Genomic DNA, 22,926 nt, shown 5'->3' on the forward strand with positions numbered 1-22,926 from the left:
TATTTTAGATTACATAAGACAGTGCTTGAACTAATAATAACAGCAAATTAAAAACCCGTTCTTTTAACCTCAAATTGTAATATTATTTTACTAAAGTCTTTGTGATTATATTATGTAACTCACTTAATACGTAAAAATATTGTACATAGTCATTACTTAGTTTATTTAAATAGTCTTGTTTTTTCAATAATCTATCAGAAAATGTACCTACTATATAAAACAATGAAATTTCTAATAAGATCTCAAACATAACAATAAAAAGAAAATAATAAACAGTATCATAAATGTTTTATTTCTTCAATGTTGGTAAAAATTAATTTTGAAAACTAATGTTATCTAATCATAATGTTTACGATACTTTTAGATGTATTTTTTAATTTATAATATATTGAACTTTACTTACAGATACTGCAATTTTAATTACTATTAAAATTGTTTGGTTTTTATAAATTAATTTAACTTCACTTCAGAATTTTATCATTATGTAATAATATGATTAAAATTAAATTAAAAATTTACCTATATAATAAAGATAAATAAAAAAAAATTGTTTCATGCACATTGTACAGGATCCAATAAAAATGAGATTTAAAATCATAAAAAAGCTAGATATCTATTATCTCGATACACAATATTTTATATTATGTTTTGGATTCTACATTTCATCCAATTATTTTACAAAATATTTATGGAACAAATACACTGCTCTATCGTAAAAAACTACATGTTCATTCGACTAAATATATTCACCATTTTAATTACTAACTTAGTGTATAATTATTTTAACATACTCAAATTTCTGGATAGTTATTGTGTCAATAATATATATATATATTAAGTTTGGATAGGTTAAATAAATATTTGTTGATTTTTCGAAAATAATAATATAAAATAACTGTAAATTTTAGATCCTTTCCTTTCAATCCCATATAAAATAATAGACTTCAAAATAATATTGATGCGCTTTAAACGCACTAATGGATTATTTCTTCTTCAAGTGCCATATTCGCAAACGAATGTGGATTCATATATCAAAAACCTGAGACAATTAATAAAATCTTCTTTTTTTCATTTCATTAATCTACAATTTTGTATAAATTTAGCCGTTTATAAGTTTTATATAATAACAAACTAATTATAATCGAAATTAAGTGATAGTTTTGGTTTTCTCAATTCCCCCCTCATCCCTTTCCACTAAATATATTTCTCGAATACTTTTCGTATTATCCAATTCTTGTTTGATTAATAATTTTATTAAATAGATTTTACCGAAAAATGATATGATCAATTTTTGATCCTCTGAAATGTTGTCATAGTTGGCATATGAAATTATCTATACTGTCATTGTACAGAACTAGTTAATTGTGTGCTTTCATCTACCCATTACACATAAAATAATATACGAGTTATAATAAGCAAAGTACTTATAAAATAGAAGAAGCAAAATAGTTTATAAAATGCTATTTTGGTAATCAATATATTATCTCTTTAATTCTCAATTAGAAAACTTTTAAGTGAATACTTTAAAATTAATTGTTAATTCAAATTATATGTATATACTAGCTATTCTAAATCATACATACATAACTTTTTTAGTTTGTTTTTACAAACTTATGCAATAATTTTCCATCTGTACTAATAATAAAAAAATAATAAAAAATGCAATTGATTAATAAATCCATTAATACTTTTCTTGATTGTATTATACATTTCATCTGGTAAATTATTTTCTAATATTATTTTTAATACATCTTCTGATAAATAATATAAATAAATTTAAATAATTATAACCATAGTAAATAATTAAATAAATAATAAATTATAACCATAACATGTTCATCTTACCTTGTAACTTCGAAATTCAGTCATCTTAAAATGTTGCTTTCAACAAAGTAAAATAGTTAAAATCGTAGGTAACCGGACAATAAATGAAAGTACAGAACAAATTATGGTTTTTTTTTTGTCTTAGTGTCAGACCTAAAACAAAAAAAAATATAGATTACTATTATTTAAAAGTTAAATTGTGTTACTTTTTTCAATAGCTAGTAATAACTATGGTGATAACAGATAACTGAACTACTATAGGTAATAATTATTACTACATACTCGTATAGTTTCTAAGTTTGATCATCATTGTATTTAAAATACAAATATATACATTTTTAATTAGAATAGCAGTAATTGCAATATATATATTAAGGAAGTACTTACTCATTAAATAAATATGGCACAAGAAATTTTAAATTTTCGGCACGTCAGAATTTTCTAGAAAAAAAAAATTATAAATATTTTAATGATAAAATTGATCTAAACAGAACAAAAAACATATGAAAATTAATTTAGTTGGATTAATATTTTACATAATTTACGAAAAGATAGTGAATAACTAAAATAACCATAATTAATATAGAATAATTTAAAGAGACAATAAAGCATTTTAAATTATACATGCTTTATTGTCTCTTAAATAATTAAGAATTAAAAAAATAATTAATAAATAATCTAATAATAAATCTTTAATAATTATTTTTTTCTTATAATTTTAAATTATACTTTATTATTTTTTATATTAATGATTAGAATTTAAATGTTGTTATTATTAAATTGTATACTATTTTTAGTACAAAATGCTTTTAATTCCACTAAAGATAATACCTAGATGCAAATTGCATTTTTAAATTTTATTATCATTCTTCTCCAGTAACAATATTATCCAAAATTAATGATTTAAAATACGTAGATCATATATATCATAGGAACTAACAGCAATCATTTGTTATTGTCCATACAAAAGATTTTTTGAATTTCAATATTAACCGGCTCCTATTCATTAGCGTTGGTACATATTGTTCTGTTTTTTTTGTGTACGGTGTTTTATAATAATAAAAATAGTCGTTTAAATGTATTTTCTAAAATATTTCAATAATACGAATATACTATTTTCGGAATTACTCAACTTTTAATACATTGCGTTACTTCGTATAGATGGAAATAAATAGTTTACCATGGTGTTAATCGTATTATAGTTATTGAATTCAACAATCATTTAAAAATAATATTTTCTACCAAGTGCGATATAAATATGGCTTATGAAAACTCTATGTTTGTACCGCCGTGGCACGAGTGGTCGAACGATTTCATTGACGCTGAAAAATGGAACAAATTCAATGACGTACGTACATACATTGGATATGAGTGGAAAAAAAAATTTGATGAAAAAAAAAATGACGGCCGGAATCGAATGTCAAATTGTATTAATATATGATGTAACTGTATAGGAATACGTGTTCAAACATCCTGGCGGACACGAACGCCTACCGACGGAAATCGCGGGCCAAGTCAAGAAATGGGAGAGACCGGACAAGGTATTCGGTAGCGCCAACGAACTTGTCGTCCAGACCAAAGTTAACTTAAACGACGTGTACAATTTGCTGACCGTGAACAAATCGCTGATGGACGTCAAAGTAATAGAATAAAACATCGACTCGAGTTTAATAATCCGCGTGAAAGTGGTGCGGGATTGAGAACGATAATTGTACCAATACTGCGATTCTGCAGCTATATTTCGGTGTAAGCTTACGCAGTCCTATCCTAAATACCAATAACGTCCTAAGTCAAAAACATTGGTTTTTATAACATAGATATAATATTCCAAAATTTGAACATTATGTAAATAACTGTCTTAGATTCAACAAAGTTTTGTATATAATGTTCTTAGAATAAATCAAGAACTTTTTCCTTGCTTTAACTTTTACATAATTTTCAAAAATATTAACAATTTATGCCAACAATTTATTTATTAACAATTTATTCGTTAAATAAAATACGTTCTGCATATCTGCATAAGTATGGCGTAAGTATAACATTGCAATGATAAGTGATGTTTGTTTACCGAATTGTCCGAATTCTGTTCAATTTATTTTTATAAACGGGTAAAATTAATAATTAATTGGTTATAACATGATATAGGTACACATATTTATTATATATTTTGGTAATATTATAATAATAGTAATTATGATTCGTCATAATATATAGGTAATGAAGTCTATAGAATTATAGTAGTTATGGTACATGGTATTTACTACACATACAGTACCTACAAACCCACAATAAGTAATTATTAATAATTTGTTAATAATATTCGATCCATCGATAGTATTTATACATTGTTGTAGGCATTTAACACATTATTTTCATAATTAATAGTACATAATGTAGAAATAGGTTAGAAATTAATTAAAATTAATTAATCTTAGAAATGTCAGTATAAAAAGAAAATCGTTACTAACCTAAAACGAAACACCGAATTTATCTTAATTTCATTAATTTTATGACACCCTTTAAATTCATAATACTTTGGACGCCCTAAAGCACTTGCATTGTTCGCCCCCTCGGGACGGTAATGAACATATGCATGCATTCGAATTATAAAAACCGTAGGATCTATTCTGCGCTCCGTACACCGAATCGGATTAAAGCAGATACTGTTTAATAATATAACACACTCGTGCGTAATAAGAAAATGTTTCGCAAACGATGGGTACAGAATAGAACCGCCGCCCCCCCGCAAGGGTCAGTAAGTTTTGCCACGTCGGTTTTTCCAAAAAAGAAAACGATCGGTCGCCGAACGGGGTGGACCGACGTGTCGACAGGTAATGGGATACCTAACCTCGAACCCGGTACCGTGTTCGAAAACGAAACTCACCGATTGGTCTGTTCGATCGCGGTGCCGGCCGGCTGGATGGCAGCAACGTGGTCCGTTTCGGCGCGCGCGTACAACGCTAATGACGCGACGGCTGGTTAGGTACTGGTCGCGCGACGCACGTGGTATCGCGGGACGCCGCGGTCGGAGTGTGCGAGTGCGGGCGCGCGTGAACGTGCGGGTGCGCGCGAGGCGATGGCGTGTACCGACGACGCGCCGGCAACGACTGCGACGACGACCGGACGACAACTGAAGCGTCGGCGAAGAGTAAGAACACGAATGCGCGATGTTCTGTGTACGCGTCGGGTCGGCTCGGTCAGTCTACCCGGTGCTCGCTGGCGATAGGTCACTGGCCCTTCCGCCGCGCGCGCGGTCCAACCGTTTTCGCCGCTATTGCCTTCGCCACCGTTGACCCGTCCGGACCCGTACGGCCACACCGTGTACCCGTCGTGACTCGTTTCCTAGGGACAGGATCCCCGACAAGTAACACGATACGGACGTTCTAACGAGATCGGAACATTCCTCTTGTTTTCTCGATGCCCTAACGATTTTTGCGTCCGTCTACCGCAATCGGTTATTGGTGTGGTGGGAATCGCATTGGAAAAAATAAAATAAAGAGGATATCGAACCCATGACCACTCCCCGCGCCCCTGACCCATAATACGTTTTCGTACGAGATACTGAGACGGCCACGATAAGACCGCCCCGCATGTCGTAAAAAATTATGTATAGAAAAAAAAACGATATTTACTGACACACGCAATCAGCTATCGTCGAAACCATAACATCAAGTTGACCCAAAGTTTACCTTATAATACGCTATCGTGTCAACTGACCAGGTGCTCATCTAAAATACAAATATTTGCGATTCCGTTCATGTTTCGGCACAGTTGAAACGTGTTTCTACAATGCCTAATTTATAGCTTCATAAGCCATTATGTAATTTTTCAAAAATAAGCGAAATTCATTGTTTGAAACGCCCACAATTTTTTAAACTTAAAGTTTAACAAATGAATCAAATCGTTATTAACATTTGTCTCGATCATTGTAACACAAGAAATATGTATACTTGCATAGGTATAATGCATACATTACATTTTATACATCTAAGCTTATAATTGTTATTATTATAATTATAAATTATAGAATAATTGAAAATTAAAAAAATAATCTAATTTTCTATGCGCAAACAAGTGATGAAGAATAAATAAAGTCCCTTATCGTTTTAAGTTCAATATGAAAATAATATATAATAAAAAAGAGTTATGTTTTAAGATTTAGTTTCACGTTTTATTAATTATAGGTTTTTGATATCATTTCATATTCATCAGTTGTTTTTCGATTGTAACAAATTTTCATAACTATTAGATAATTTAAAATGAAACATTCAAAATTGATTATTACTTCATTACTTCAATTTTTAAAACATTTTCTCTAAAACAGGCTATTGGTTTGTTATCGGTCAACTTAGCTCATTATTTATTTATATTTTAAATAATTATAGATATATACGTAAATGTTTCATAACATATACTTCGTTATACATATCAAGTTTCACTTTGTAAAAGTAAATTTAAATACTTGTGTGATTAAAAATTTTTTTATATTTTTTTATTTTTTTATATGAAATGACTTACGCGGTGGATAAAACCACCGCATGAAAATAACACAATCGAGCAAAGGCAAAATTGCAGTTGTAACCATATATTTTCCAAAAACGGCAAAAGTTTTATTCGTTTGTTATAAAAATAGACATCTATGCCAAAAATTTGATTCTTAAAATAATCGTCTATTCAGATTTAGTACGAATAAAAACTGAAAATATTATTTATTTTTTCATAACGTGCAGTACAATTTTTTTCAAATAATTAGCGATTATGTAACATTTTATAAGAACAATTTATTAAATGTTAACGTTAGTTAATGCTTGTTTTAAACAATAATTGTAATTGATTTTTTAATTGATTGGTTATTAATGAATTAATAGCCGAATATAATAATTGGCATGTAATAGTATCTTACACTTGTGTGAATTATTAATTTAATAGATAAGATAGTGTTATTACAATTAATTAAATATTGAACGTTCATTAAAGAAAACCGTATTGGATCGTCTACGATTTGTATTGAATAACACACAAATGTAGGATTTTTGCCCACTTCTCTATTATCTTATCGAATTTTATTTCAAACTTTTTATTTATACATATTATTATCGAGTGCTTACTTAAACAAGTACTCTAGTTCTTTAATTCATTAAGAAGTTCTAATGGATATATGGACAATGTAATTTGAAATATCTTTTGTTTATACTAGATACGATATTTTAGACTAGTGTATAGTGGTTTTTAACTATCAAACTTTTTATACACATTAAGAATTTACAAACAGACAAACATGCATGCACACACACACACACATACAAACATACACGTGTATATAAATTGATAACACAGCAATTATTTATCAAACACGTAATATAAAAATTAAACGTTAGATTCCCCGTATCCCAAAACTGACCATTTCAAGAACTTGAGAACTTAATATCCATTAAAATATTTATAGTTAATTTATTTTTAATATTGAGAATAAAAAATAAACATACTTAAAGAGAAATCGATAAATCTAAAAAATGTATCAGTTATTTAACTTTATAAATTAAATACTTACTAAGTCTTAATTCAAGTTCCATCAACAAATGTTAAATATTTTTTACGCTATAAATATACGCCCGATAACACCTAAATATTTACTTTCATCAGTAGCGGCTCATAGTAAATATTCTAGGGAGACTTAAATTATTTAACATAAACTTCATACAACAACGAACAAAAAAAAACCACTTTACTGGAAAATTAATTATACTTAATACTTAATTTAATATTTAGTTAATATTTTTGACTTAATTTAACTGTACATTTTTTATAAACTAATTCAATTCTGCAATTTTTTTATCTGAGAATTCGAAGATGATGGTGTATAACGATGGCACGAAAATTATTGTCGTGAACCCAGTTTCAATAGCGTTTATAATATGCGGATTATTTTCCCCGACCCCTTCCGTCCAACAAGTTACAAGTAAACCGTTACATGTTACCATTGAACCTGTTGGATGTCAGTTTCAATGAAACGGCGACCGCCATTGAAACAACTAATGATAGGTTTTATCATTGATTATAAATACTAGTATATATAATCAATAGTTTTATATTTTGTGGTCATAAATTAATAATTATAAATATAGAAAACGCTATAACATACTCGTATTTTTAATAAAAATAAAAATATTTCCATACATTTTTAAATACTAATTATTTACAAGTAGTTTTTTTTTCTTTTTAATGGGAGAAGCAGTTTCAAAATCTCTCCTGATGAACCGCCTCTGACTTTCATAGGGCAAATGGAACATTATAAGAATTTACTCATAGTGTTAAATTTTTTATAGCATTAGGTAAGTTATATTTTATTTAACTATATCAATCAAACCGTTATTTGCGCAAATTAAATATGATTGAAGTAATTGATGACAATATTTCAGTATCATAGGCGGACATCTGGGGTGCTTGGAGGGGATTAGCCCCCAAATATTTTAATAAACCCTCCCCCAAAAATGAAAATTTGTTAGAAATGTTATTCGTTGTTTTTATAATTATCTGTTCATTTTTTTGAAAATCGTAAAATAAGAAATAATAAAAAACTATTTACAATAGCATTAATAATACAAATTAGTTCGGCTACTTGTGAAAAGTGTTTCAGTGCAACGAACAAAATTAAAAATTTGGCTAAGAACGTCATTAGTTCAAAATATGTTCAGCGATCTTTCAATACGATATATTGAAAAATATAAAAAGCGATGATATTTTGAATATATTTGCTGATACTAATAAATATTTGTCATTAAAATAAAATATTAATTATTTTTAAAAATATGTTATTTAGTGTTTTTTTAATACAATTTAAACATATCTTTATTTTTAATAGTAATAAGTTTTACTTGTGCATGGGAAAGGGGTGTGGGAGCGAAGTTCCTGCGGGTTATTTTACGTCGAATTATTAAAGCCCCCCTCCCAAAAAAAAAAAATTCGACCAAATGTCCACCTATGGTCAGTATACGTTTACATTTTACATAGGTATACGCAAAATAAATAATGATTTTACTTTTTCATACATTTGTACAGTTTATTATTATTAAAAATAATAAATGTGCCCAACTTGTAAGAAAATTGATACTGAAAAAATAAAACCATTAAATAAAACAAATTCTCGATTTCTTATTTTGTATGGATTCGTATACAAATATTACATGATTGGTAATAAAGAAAAAATATCGTATTACATAAAATGTGCTGTATACCTAGTGATTGAATTTTTTGAAGAATATTGAGGTAATGGAATTTTCCTATTTGTATTATTTGACAAAATCAAACATCTTAAATTTGACATTATCTATGTTCTAATACAGCGATGTCTAACCTTTTTTCTTTGACGGGCCACTTTGGTAAACAATTATCTAAGAGTGGGCCACCAATTATAAAAATACGAATAATATCAATATTAATCTAATAAATTTCTTTTGTTACATATATTAGGTGTATCATATACATGTGTATACATATTGAATTTGTTTTAAAATATTTTATTGACTACCTACTGAATAAATTATAGATTGATGTAAGTACACTTTGTAGGCACACATTAATGTGATCAGTACGCTTTTTCAAGTGCGCGGGTTACATCGTGAAATTTATGTTTTGTAAATGTTCGAAATAAAATTAGTACATTTTAAAAAAATTGTATTTCATAATAGTTTTACTTTTTTATTTAAAAAAAATTGTAACGGGCCACATTGAATACCTTCGAGGCACCACTGTTCTAATACATATCTAGATATCTTTTTTTTAAATAGCAATGAAAAATAAGTATCACATAATATTTAAGAAAGTAATGTATGTGTCTATTTGTATACACAATGTGTATTACACATATATAAATACATGATATATCTGTGTATACATCTGTGGTTCATGGTATATGCGTACAGCTGCACAATGAATACAGAACGAATGTTTTTTCTCATCATGAATATGTTTTATACATATTTTACAATATTTCATTTTACTGTTTATCGTTAGGATTATGTAAAATAACAGTTATGTCTTTTCTAAAAATATTTGTTTAAATGTGACAGTATTGTTTTGAGATATTATGTAAAATAAACGTAAAATCACGCGTTAAATAAACGCATTGTTGTTTCAATTAAAAATTCTTGATTTTAAATACATTTTTTTCTTCTTATGATTTAGGTTTATCGATGGATACTGTACCACATAATGTTGTGTACGAGTCGCTTAAAAAACAAATGGCCACAACCATGGCACCCATCTAATCTGATTTTCTCACGTTGTAAAGTCAAGGTAGCGTGGAACAAACAATCGGATTCCCAATATAATCCATATGGAAAATATTGGTTGAAATTGTTTTTTATGGTCAGTTTACATATTTTACTTATTATAACGTTTCTCATGAATAACAACTAGCTTTGCTCAGATGTTAACACGATCAAGTATTTGCTCGATAATGACATTTTGTACCGTTCACAATGTTTTTTTATGTTTTATTTTAGGGAAAGTTTCGTATGCTGTGTGTCAGCGATCATCTACCATTAGACAACAACAATCGAATTTTACTGCCACTATGTGAAAACAACAAAGTTCTTTGGCTTCCCTTACTTGTTAAAGGACTACTGCGTATTTACGCATTGGCCGACGAGTTTGAACAATTCAATACTATAACATGTCTTACTGGATGGTCTTGTATTGAAACCAATTGCCAGTAAACATCAATATTATTATTATACTTAGTTGCCATATTTTATCATTAATTAATGTAAATTTGGTGTAATGCAAAATTTGAATAGCTCAAGGTGTACCTATATATATTACATATTACTGATTATAAAATATTATTCTAATTTTTAGACGCATTTCGAAAGATGTCGTATGGTCTTCAATTATATCACATTCGTCCAATTCGATTATTAACACAGAACTAACGGACAGCAAAAAAAAAATGAAAAATAAAATTTCTATTCAAAATATTACTAATAAGGAATGTTTTCCGATTAAAACTACCGAAGACACGCAATGCTACTATGACAAAACTAATTTGAACTATGACACAAGTCTCTCAATGTCTATATTTATTGTCATCAAATTATCACCAACTGTCTACAAAGTAACATAATATAATCACCTATTTCTTTACATTCTAATTAGATTCTCAATATCTCAAATATCTATATTTTCATTTTCGAATAATCAATTTTATTTTCAATTTGAACATTTTTAAGTTACCTATGAGTTTGTAATAAAATTACATATTTTTGGTTCCTATAATTTAAGAAATAGATAATTTATTTTAAATGTATGATTTATACACGTTAAACAGATTATTAATGATTCTAATGTGTAATTTAGAAGAAAAACCCTGATTTAATGAATTTACAACCAATATTTTTAAATAACATTAAATTAGCAAAAAACAAATCAATAGAACCATGGAAAACATATCGCTGGATTAAATGGGCAGTCGAAAATGATAAGATCAAACCACACGGTAGGACCCTTTATAAAATAAATAATGTAAATTATTATTAATTGATATTTTTATAACTTAAAATTATTACATAAATAAATTCTCAACTACTTAATAATAAAATTAATTCTTATTTTATTAAAATATTTGTTTACACGCGCTATTCTCCCAATTATGAAATAGCCAGGGAAATTTCTTTGAAATTAATTATAATAATACATGGTAAACACAATAAATTACTTATTTTTATAATTTTCAATGTGCCTAAAAATAACAACCCTCCTAATTGACTGTATTTAAAAGTTTTAGGGATAGCGAGTAGTAAAAGCTTCTTACAACCACACACAGAAGACCTAGAGAGTGAAATCAAATTTACGTTTTAATAAGACATAAATATCGATAAAGCGCGTATTTTTATTGTGTTTTCCAGCTGATAATTGCAAAGTTTAAAATATAGGTACATATAATATATTCCAATTTAATCATCTTCAATTATATCGAAAATGTTTGTGTCCATTGTAATAATAATAATATAATTATAGTTTATTTTAAATTCAGTATAGGTTTAATGATATAATATAGATATGTTTTAATTTTCGATTCAAATACTACTACCATAAATTTATGAGACACGTCTTTATGTTTATACATAACATATATTATACAGAATGTATTATACAACAGTATATTAATCGTGATCTATTATAGCCGCTTCTAGTTTTTGCTGTAGCACGTGACAAACAATAATAGTATATACATTGTTGAATAATTGAATTTTAATTATGTTTTCGGTTGATTTTGTAGTACTATAAATTAAATATGCCAGTAGTTGGTTCACTTAGCTTAATTGCTTTAACTGTTAGTACAAACAATATTAATTATTTACTGTTATATCTATATTAAATACAATATTGGTTAGAACAATAATTTTTATACTACACCCATTTTTTATACTTTTTTTTTCACTGAGAGATTACGAACTATTTAACCCACCATTTCTACTTACGATCTTATCATGTTTAAAATTTAAAATACACATATAATTAACACACACAATAAACATCAAAAAGTAAACGTTTTTACAAGAAGAGATAACCGTGTTCCGATGTTTGCAATATTCTCAAAAAACTTACTTTTAGAAAATATATTTCACTGTTACAGCGGTATAGTGTTATAATTATAATTATCAAGCAATAAAGTTTAATATTACTTCGCAATAATATCATTATTGTCTAATGTTTAAAAAAACATGTGATGTCTTATTAAAAACTGTCTCCAATCCATCATAACCTACATGCAAAAAGAAATAGGTCAATCCATTTTAATTATGCAATTGATGATGGAAAATATTTATACCTCTACAAAAAATTTTATTTTAGAGTTAGGTGATGTTATGAAATTGATAAATATTGAAGCACCTTGCACGGCCACACTGAAACAAACTTGTCCTCTGATGAACGTTCTGAATAAATACAAATCGCCTAAAAACGAAGTGCAATACGAACTTGATTTTCAATACCTGGAACCATTTATGACGTATGTACTATTTCAACGGGAGGCAATTATTTTTTTATTAATTATAATATAACACATTTTCAATGATTTTTCTAATTTTTTTTTTCTTTTAGTCATATTGAATTCTACATCAAACCCTATGAATCCTTTCCATTTGTAAGTTCGATATACTTTCGAGACGAAGAAAGTCCGACGGACGGCAAAAGCAATCTATCATTGAAAAATGTCATTCCGATAGATAATGTTCACTGTTGCGTTTATTTGCGTATCCTTTTTCAAGCAAACGAAACCCATAATTCACACCAAGTACGCTGGATGCGTGTATCGAATGATAATAAAACATTCCTTAACAAGCCCAAAAAACTATAGATTTCGAATCGCCTTACTGCGAATCTATACTGTTCACGTTATCGGTTTGCGAAAATTATGCGATCCACAACGGTAATATTGTAACAGACGCACCTTCGAACCAAATCGCAGTCGATTACTCATTTGTTATGGTGGAACAATTTCTTTGGTACGAGACGAAACTCTCAGCACCTCTATCTACGATTCGCACCAGAGGAGTGTCAAACGACGTGATAAAATTTCAACCTGGGTGAGTTGATCTACACCGTCAGGACATTTGAATGCGCGTACGTGTAGGGCGTGATAATAATTACTTATGTACTATTATTGTTTTGTTATTATTACTATAATTTTATTGTGGCCATTGTATTCGCCTGTACTCGTATACAAAAAATATAAATAGAATAAACGTGCTGAAAGTATGGGGTGAACTACCAGCGAAGTATTCACTGACAGCCGAGTCGACGGTTAACTTCTCTATCTACCGAACGGTGCAAGCCGTCTATGAAAGACTTATCGATCATCCCACATCGTTGACGTCTTTTCTCCGTAAGTTTGTTTTTTTATTTATTAATTTTTTATATTTTTTTATTAGTGTTAAATATTTAACTCAAATCTAAATATCAATGCTTAATATTTGACTATTCAAGAATAAAATAAATAAGCAGCATATTGCGGTATTTCACAACACCAAATAAGTAGATTCCTGTATAGAAAATTACTTTTAATAATAATAAATCACTTAATATTCTACATGTATACCTTAAACATTGAGTAGCTAATGTTATTATTCGTTCTTCGTCATTTTCTCACCACAGTACCAATATAAATGAAAGTAGAGCCAAGTGTAAAATTGAATATTCATATGCATATTATGTACTTTCAGTGCCTATAAATGAATCATTTTTAAAACTATGTGCCACAACGCCAAATACTGGTGATCATGGAAAACATTTACTTAATTTTTACTCTTCGTTTATGCCACCGTGCGCAAATCAAGAAAACGAACTGAAGAAAATCGAAAGATACTCGACTATTTTACAAGTATGCAATATAATCGAATGAATCAAGACAATAAATAATTGTCAAAAATCATTAAAACTTATTTTAATTATCTTATGTATCTTATAACTCTCAGAGTGTCCAAGCAGCTGTAGAAGAATGGATTGAAAACAAATTTCAAAATGATTTGAATGGTATGACAAAAATGTACACGGAACTACAAGAATTATTTCAAATAAATTCATTTGGACAAAAACAAATTTTTAACTTAAATGAAAAACTTAAATTACAGCCAAAAGAAAATCCAATAAAAAAAAAAGATGAAAAACCCATATCCACAAAAAAATCAGTTTTTAAATCAAAATCAGCGGTAGTGAAAAACACGATTAAGTAAGCTTTGAAATAACCTTACTCTTCACTATAATAACTATAATATAAGTTGAACCTATAATAAAGGCCTTATTAATGTTTATTTATTTTAGTTTAACTACACCCAAAACAACTAAAATTAACATGCCAACAATTTTAAAAGCAAATATGTTTGAAATATTATGGTAAGCTGTAATACATTTATATTATTGTTAAAACTTAATAATTTTATGTCAAACAGCCAAGTACTAAATTCCGAAAAAATTGACTTGGACGAGTACTACTTGAAAAATGATTTATTTAACTATGTAGTTAACATTGTGTTTGACGAAAAAATTGCAAAACTTGATGATCCATTGTTGTTATTTCGACTAGAACTCAATACTCATTCTAATTTCGTAAGTATAAATGATATATCGTTTAATTAAATAACGCAGTAGATGTTCTATAAAATATTTTTAATATAAAATAATATAAATCAATGACAGGGTAATATTTAAAATGATTACCTAAAAAATTAATTTTATTCCTTAGGAACGTGTACCGACAATTATACAATTTTCAAATCAAGTTCAAAATGATTACGTTCCAAATTTGATTTTGATTGACAACGATTCTCTAAAAGAAGTCATGCCAATGAATATTGATTTTAATTTGTTTATGATTAACAGAACTACCAACGGATACACGTTATTAGGGTGGTTTTCAGAAAATAATACGGATATTAAATTTTACAGTTTTAAACTTTTATTTTTCGGACGACCATACCAGATATTACATTCATGTGGAACGCTTAAAGAAAAATTCTACAAATATAGCTCAACAATATGCGATAACTTGTGCACACCCAATTTTAATTCTAAGCATGTGAAAAATATATTTTGTAAACCAAATATCAATAACCTATTGGCTAGGTACCTAAATAACTAAAAATATTTCAATTCGATATTAAGTTTTATTTTATTTTTCATCCCAGGGTATTTCTAAACATTGAAAATCCAGCAAGATTCACGATATACTGTCATCTAAAAGATCTAGATAATGTATCTATGGAAATTCGAGTGCTAAACAAAAATAGTGACTCTACGGTCTTAGCATCATCTCGCGTATGTGGAAAAACGGCATTAATTCCAGTTGTATTTTTGGATCCATATTTTAACGAAACAAGTAAATCATAAAACTATTTTTACAAGTATAACATAATAATTAATAAATACTGGATTAAATTGAACCCAAAATATAACAAATAAAATATAAAAAATGTTTCCCAAACATTTTGTTTTTCTCGTTAATTTCATTGATATATTTCAAATGAATATTTTAAAATATATAACTCAAGTGCAATACACTCATAGGCGTACGCAGACCTTTATTTCAGCAGTGCCTACAATACTATTGAGTATGGGCGTATGTAGGAAATATTTTCGAAGGGGGTTTTGGTCTAGATTTATAATAGTACTATAAAATATTAAAATTAAATATTAATTATTTATTTAATTCAACTGAATACCAATACAATATTTTGTTCATATAAATTACAAATTTAAAAATTCATGATGAACGCTTAGCAAAACAAGTCCAGTTAATAGTTTATTTCTTGTCGAATTTCTCAAATATGATTTAATACGTCGTAATGTTGAAAAAGTTCTTTCTGTAGTAATAAATGATACGGGAAGTGTAGAAATAATAGTAAACAATAGTTTTATATTTGGAAAAAATTCAGAATCACATTTTAAAAATGCTTCAAATGCTGAGGATTATCTACAATCTTCTTTTTCTCTTACCCATTTGGATTTCCACAAAAAATATTCTGAATTAAACTGTTGATGATCTGAAATTATTGTCTTGTAAAAATCCCATAAATTAATAACATGTTTCTTATTTGTAAAAACCACTTTATTCAGCATAATATTTTGAAAAAATAAAATTAAATCATAATGATGTTCAAACTTACTTTTTAAATTTGTTATAAAATTATCAAGAAATGGTATAAAAAGTGCTTTTCTATAATATTCTTCCGTTGTAGAATCTTAATAAATGTCTCGATTAATTTTTTTTTTTTAAATCTTGGTACACTCATTGTGCCACCAACATCAGTTAAAATTTTCGATGCCGTAATACATCTCAGCATTTTGGTGAAAAAAATTGAAAGAATTAACGACAACTTGTACTATTTCGGGGGATGTTTGAACACTCAAAACTCCCCCCTTACCTACGCCCATGACTATTGGAGCTTATTTTAACAAAACATGTTGGTATATTAATTAATTCTAATACATAAATAATTAAATAAACAAACTTTAATTATTTATTGAATATTATGGTACATTAACCCCAATAAAAATGTTATTCTTAAATCTCATGTATTTTTCTCAGATAATATCAATTTTTATGATTTGTACTTTTTACAGTTAATTGTAGTTGTTATATTATTATATAAAGCTAGATTAATTTTTAATATATATATAGTTATTAATTTATATTAAGTTTTTGCACGAACATTTAGAAAATTTAATTTGATTTTTTTTTTTATTACAAAACGTCATTTATTTTTTACCAAATATTATGGAATAAATTTCATTTGATTTGAATAACACCATTTAAAATATGAGCCTCTTACTCTTAACATTTAATTGTAGGGCATTATTTATAAAATTTCTGGAGGTGCTCGAGCACACTCCGCATCCCTCATGAGCATGCCTATGAATACACTAATCTTAATAATTATACCTAAATGGGTTATATTTTCGAAAACGATTTAATATAAATTTAAAATACAAATCTTAAAACAAAATTATATATTAAATTTTTTAATAATCCTCTCATTTTCTGCAATATTTTATCATTTGTGCCTTAGAACTTACAATACATTTAAGTCATAAATTATACTTTGAAGCCAATAGTAGTTTATTTTTAAAAGCTTTGTATTTTTTAGATACAAATACTTCTACTGATAGTACTAACAATTCGATCAAAAAAAATTTTGTAATCGAGGTTCTTTTAACCAAGAATATTGAAATAAATTATTTCAGTACAGATAAATCAAAAAATGAATACGATTGGACGATTTCATGCACTTACGATCAAACAGTAACAATTTTCACAAAATCTAAATGACTTATAATGTTTATATTTTTACTTAATTAAAGACTTAAAGTAAGTTATAGCGTTTGATTAATTAGTTATGTTTATTTTTAGCTTACAGATATTACATTAGAAATAGATACCGCTTGGGATTATTTTCAATTTTACAATTCCACGCCACATCAAATATCTACTGAGCATTTGTCAGAGAGTAAATCATTATTAGGTAAATCACCAGATTAATCATATAAAATCCAAAATCAATAACCCTTATTTATTTTTAATTAATATTTCTGATTACTTCTTAGACTCAGAATTCGGTGTTCAGATAGAAGATAGTAATATTTCCCAACCTAATTTGAGTTATCAACAAACATTGAAATCTATGATGATCACTAAAGTATTTACCTACTCGGATTTACAATAAAATAAATTACTAATTCCAGAATATAACTATAGTTTATTCAATACAATTTTATTTGTTTAGGACTTGTACAAACGAAATTTCGTGGATAATTACACTAAAGAGTCTCGTAAATCTCTACTTGAAAAAGAAAACATATTAAAAGATAGAGTATCTGAAATAATCGAAGAACATAATATTTTCGTAAATACTATCAATAAAAACATTGATTTAGAAAATGAAATCGCTCAAGTAAATAATTAACTGATAGTTATAGCGATTACTATTATAACTCATATTTTTTGCCAACATTTATTTACAGACTAAATTTAATAATTCATGCATGCAAATCTTAAATTCATTTGAATTGCAGCGAAAATCATCTTTAAATATGAGGCCATCACGAATGTGGAAAAAGAAAACATAATTTGTCAGAAAATGACTAATTGTAAAATTATTATTATTCCAAAGACATCTAATTAAGCTATTGAAATTATTCATGCCATGTTTAATTAATATATATATAAATGTGAAACACTGTTAAATTTCAAAATTAATCCTTAAGACATTTTGTATTGAATTTCTAATGTAAAGAAGAATTCAGATTTTGAACACTTCTATAATTTGAAAAATTATCATGCGTGCAAAAAAACGATATACAAAACTATTAATTTATTTAAACTATCTAAACTTTTAAAGTACTTACCATTAAAAAATCGTTATTCTGAGTAAATCAAAACTCAAAATAAATATAATTCTATTATCCAATTAAATTATAAAACCGCAGTCGTTTTAAAAAGATTATCTAAAAACATAATTATAAATACTAAGAGAATTCTTATTATGGTTTTTTGTAAATTTCTTTTTTTCACCATTAAATATTTGTTCTAACCATATAAATATCTTGTGAAACGACTATAAAGTTATATAAATTGTAATACACTTAAGATCATTCGCAACCAAATATTGCACCATGCTAAAATATTGTTAACAACCCAATAAAAAACTTATTTCACACGTAGTCAGCATGATAATTCAATAACAATAATGAAGGGACATTCTATTATATGACATGGACAAATATCGAACTATCAGAAACCAACTCCAAATTTGGCCATGACTAACGGTATGTGCTGTATCGAACGGAATGCAGATATACATGGCGCGTAGTGCGATTGTATTATATTATGGTGTCAGAAATTTGATCCTTTTCAGAGTAAAACCTTACAACTGGGTTACAAAAAAAAAATAGAAAAAGAATAAGTTGGAAAATATCTCAAGTAAAATTGTACTCTACCGTGTAAATTATGAGAGGTAAAAATAATAAAATAATATCATTGTTTTTGAAACCAATGATATTACCAATATATATGTTACGGGTAAAGTTCAAAAATGGGTAGTTTACACAATACCCGGGTAAAGTACACCTTATTCATATGGATAGTATAATGTGTACATTATCCAGTGTGCTATAAGTTTAATTCGAAAAAAATTATGAAGTTCCTAAACTATGTATTATTAAGTTATTATTTTATAATAAAAAATGTTAAAAAATTAAATAAAGTTATTTATTGGAACACTTTGAGTCATTTTGAGTTGCAAAATATGTCTCCAGATTTACATTTAATCGTACATTTATTTGTTAAATGATTATTTTCACGCAAACATTTTTTAAAACTGACCATCGAAAAAAATCGTGCATTAGCTATTTCACAAAAAGATTTTTTTGTAACCGACACTTATAAAATATTTATAAAAGTTTCATTATAATTTATTTGTTTTTATTCACGTTTCTTATTTCAGATAATATGTTAAAATATTTTGATTCCTTTAAATTTACCGAATTTCCATTCTTTTCATTAATTTATTTATTATAATTTTCATATAATTTCTATTTTTATAAGGTTTTTTAAGGTTTTTTTTTAAAAAACTAAATGATCAATCATTAATAAACCGAACAAGTGAACTTGAAAACCAATAGCACCGTATGTAGTTTAAATTTATTATACAATATCAATGCACACGATTTAACATCATGTAGGTACAATTTATATTTTATCGTATTTTATTAATATTATCTACAGTTCATATTTGTAGTATTTTATTTTATGAAAACACTATCCACTCAAAGATAGATAATGTAAAAATTACCCGGTTGATGTACCTATAAAATAAATGTTTTACAAATATGTTTACTTTATCCAATGGGCATGGGTAATGTTCACATTACCCGGATGATGTGTACATTACCCGATTTTCTTACTCTACCCGTAACATATACATATAAAGGCTCGCGAGTAATATAATAGGAACATGTAATTTTTTTATAAGTCCCTTTGGTTTGTAGCAAAATTATAATTGATTTTATTCAGTGATAAGATTAAAACAAAATGTTGTATTTTATATATTTTTTGTTTTATAAAAAAAATTGTATATTTTTAAATATTTTGCGTGTATATCAACATTAGATTATAAGCATTTCAACACAACATTGCCAAAGAACATTAATCATCAAGTAAACAAAAAAAAGATATTTAAAAAAAAAAAGAATCATTCCATACAATGATCTTTTTAGTCTTGGGTGCAAATTTACAATTATTCAAATTAAACGGATTTCAATATTTACTTTTGAATTTACAGTTCTTGACAATTACATTTAACTTAAAATAAATATAACCAATATCAGCATATACAACGTATATTGAGACGATTTTCGAACCATGTCGTCAATCCTCAGGCAAGTAAAATTGTACGTCGCAGTCACGACTGTAATACCGCATTACATTACCAACACGATATCAATACTTACGTATTATAATTTATAGATACCTACTATAGAAGGCTGGATTAAGGGGGATAGAGGGGAGCCATAGCCCCGGGCTCCAAACGGATATCAAACAATAATTGTTACTTGGAGGATATAATGTTTTTTTTTTAATTATTAAATCAGAAATATTTGGATAAAATACATTAATGCTTCCTATACTCTATTCTATATCGATAATGAATAACATTTTTATTATTATGCTATCATAATATCAAAAATGTCGTCATTTTTTAGCAGAATGATAATGGTAAGGAAGAATTTATAGGAATACCCAAGTACGGTGAATACTGTCAATTACGATTACGAATTTACGATGGTTGAAATATTATTACTAGGTATTTAAGATATAGCTGTAAAACTTTTTTTGATTATAAAACATATACTCACCTATTTAGTTATTACTTATTATTGTAAGCCCTTAAAATTGTTTAACCTGTGGCCCAAAAATATCCTAATCCGGGCTTGCTACTATATATGATTAAACTACGTTTTTCGCGATAAATAGGTACAAATTTTGATTCACGGCCCATGCACAGGCTTCTACTGCGTAATTCTGTAAGTTCTGTAGCCGAAATGAGTTATTTATCTTATTTATACACGTACGGTTAACTAATGATCACGGTTGACTCGGTGAGAAAAATATACAACGCGACACTGATCATTATTTTATTATTATTATTTACCCACCTTATAATATTATAGTGTTATAATATTGTACCTACTTGTGCTATTTTAACAATACAACTCCGTCATAGTTACCCTCCAACAAAAATCATTCTTGTAGCATAGTAGTATCTTTTGTCTTCATTTTGCTTGACATGAATCGGTTCATGATATTGTTTGGATAACGCGAATTAAACTCCGCATTTTTTTAAACTCGTCATCGTAATAAATATTGTAGTGCACTAAAACAAAACCGCTGTATATGATTATTTCATCACCATTAATGGCTATAAAATTAACACTACAATTTTAATGACAACCAATGATCGTCGCCATGCTTATCTGCACTTCGACATGTATTAGTAGTACCTAGATTTTAATTTAATTTCATAAACACTTATCAATACTTAAGGTTTATTTTATTAAACAAATCTTTGAATAGCAATCACGATTTCATGAAGTGTTTGCATTACAGCACTTCTATTACTGCCAGGGTCATTTTAACAATGTAATTTTTTTAATATTTGTTTAAATAAAAAAAAGAACATGAGTTATCGTTGAATGTAACGGATGTGAACGTGAAAAATTGATGTAAATAAAAAATAATCGGCTGAACATAAAATCGGGATTCAATTCATTTCATGCAGGGGAGGGATCCTGATTCTTTAAAATAGTATGGTGACGACGCATCGACGTAATATATTCGATATACACAAGAAAAAACATTGAATATCAACCGCAAGGATATTATAATACTGTCACAAAACTAACCTTTTGATAAGATTAAAATAAAATAAATTATTTATAAAAACAACATCGTTGCCAAGTTATAAATTTAAATGCCAATAAGACGTGGAATCTAACCTGAAATTCATTTTTCTTACTAAAACATTTTTCTTGCGTTCAATAATAACTATATTCGCGTTTGTGATCTAATAGAATAATAAATCAGTTCATAATTCCATTCAATATATTAACTTCTTGTACACCATGCACATACTATATTTACATTAATCGTGTGGTCTACTGAAGGTTACGTCTTGACCAAGCGTGTGTACGCGCTGACCCGTCTCGTGGGAGGTTTTCTTTTTATACCTGGATTCAAAGACGTCATGATGAATTACGGAGGCGCCACAGTCGATAATCATCATCATTTCATGTAGGGACAGCGGGTAAGTTATCTATCGGAAACCCAACACACAAGACGGTTTACAAGGAGCCGCCTTTGTCATTTTCCTAAGATTTACTCGTACGAACCAACGGCGTCAGTGTTTAATGTACGAGTAAGGATAGAAGACCGCACCATTAAGACCGAAATCCAATTCGCTACGACCACGTTACCGTGTACGTCGAAACGTTAAAAGCGACTACTCACTCACTTGCACTGATATAGTGTAACAACAATAAATGACACGG

At 27.7% G+C, this 22,926-nt stretch overlaps 2 protein-coding genes across 3 annotated transcripts in view; one reads left to right on the top strand and one right to left on the bottom strand.

The window, feature by feature from the left end:
* The window catches only part of LOC112689775 (cationic amino acid transporter 2-like), a 38,653-nt gene extending 16,887 nt beyond the window's left edge, over window positions 1-21,766 (bottom strand). Inside the window, exons 1-3 of one of the 2 annotated variants that reach the window (XM_025563622.1) lie at window positions 21,570-21,766; window positions 2,212-2,265; window positions 1,846-1,977 (exon numbers count right to left, since the gene is read on the bottom strand). In XM_025563622.1, the coding sequence (XP_025419407.1) occupies window positions 1,846-1,869 (24 nt within the window). In that variant the 5' untranslated portion in view covers window positions 1,870-1,977; window positions 2,212-2,265; window positions 21,570-21,766. Of the gene's footprint in view, window positions 1-1,845; window positions 1,978-2,211; window positions 2,266-4,708; window positions 4,963-21,569 lie in introns of those variants that run through there. The other variant, XM_025563621.1, reaches the window with a different exon arrangement.
* On the top strand, window positions 3,016-18,485 carry LOC112689704. Its single transcript, XM_025563540.1, has 21 exons — window positions 3,016-3,172; window positions 3,279-3,464; window positions 10,009-10,191; window positions 10,329-10,537; window positions 10,684-10,939; window positions 11,182-11,320; window positions 12,679-12,835; window positions 12,928-13,079; window positions 13,184-13,412; window positions 13,566-13,711; window positions 14,049-14,206; window positions 14,301-14,554; window positions 14,647-14,718; window positions 14,775-14,931; window positions 15,068-15,447; window positions 15,510-15,700; window positions 17,469-17,623; window positions 17,732-17,828; window positions 17,926-18,017; window positions 18,105-18,272; window positions 18,343-18,485. The coding sequence occupies exons 1-21, from the start codon at window positions 3,083-3,085 to the stop codon at window positions 18,445-18,447; spliced, it is 3,576 nt and encodes a 1,191-aa protein (XP_025419325.1). The 5' UTR covers window positions 3,016-3,082; the 3' UTR covers window positions 18,448-18,485.
* Window positions 21,767-22,926: the final 1,160 nt, after the last annotated feature.

The sequence above is a fragment of the Sipha flava genome, unplaced genomic scaffold (genome assembly GCF_003268045.1).
Source record: "Sipha flava isolate LNK unplaced genomic scaffold, YSA_version1 46_pilon_pilon, whole genome shotgun sequence".
NCBI classification, from domain to species: domain Eukaryota; kingdom Metazoa; phylum Arthropoda; class Insecta; order Hemiptera; family Aphididae; genus Sipha; species Sipha flava.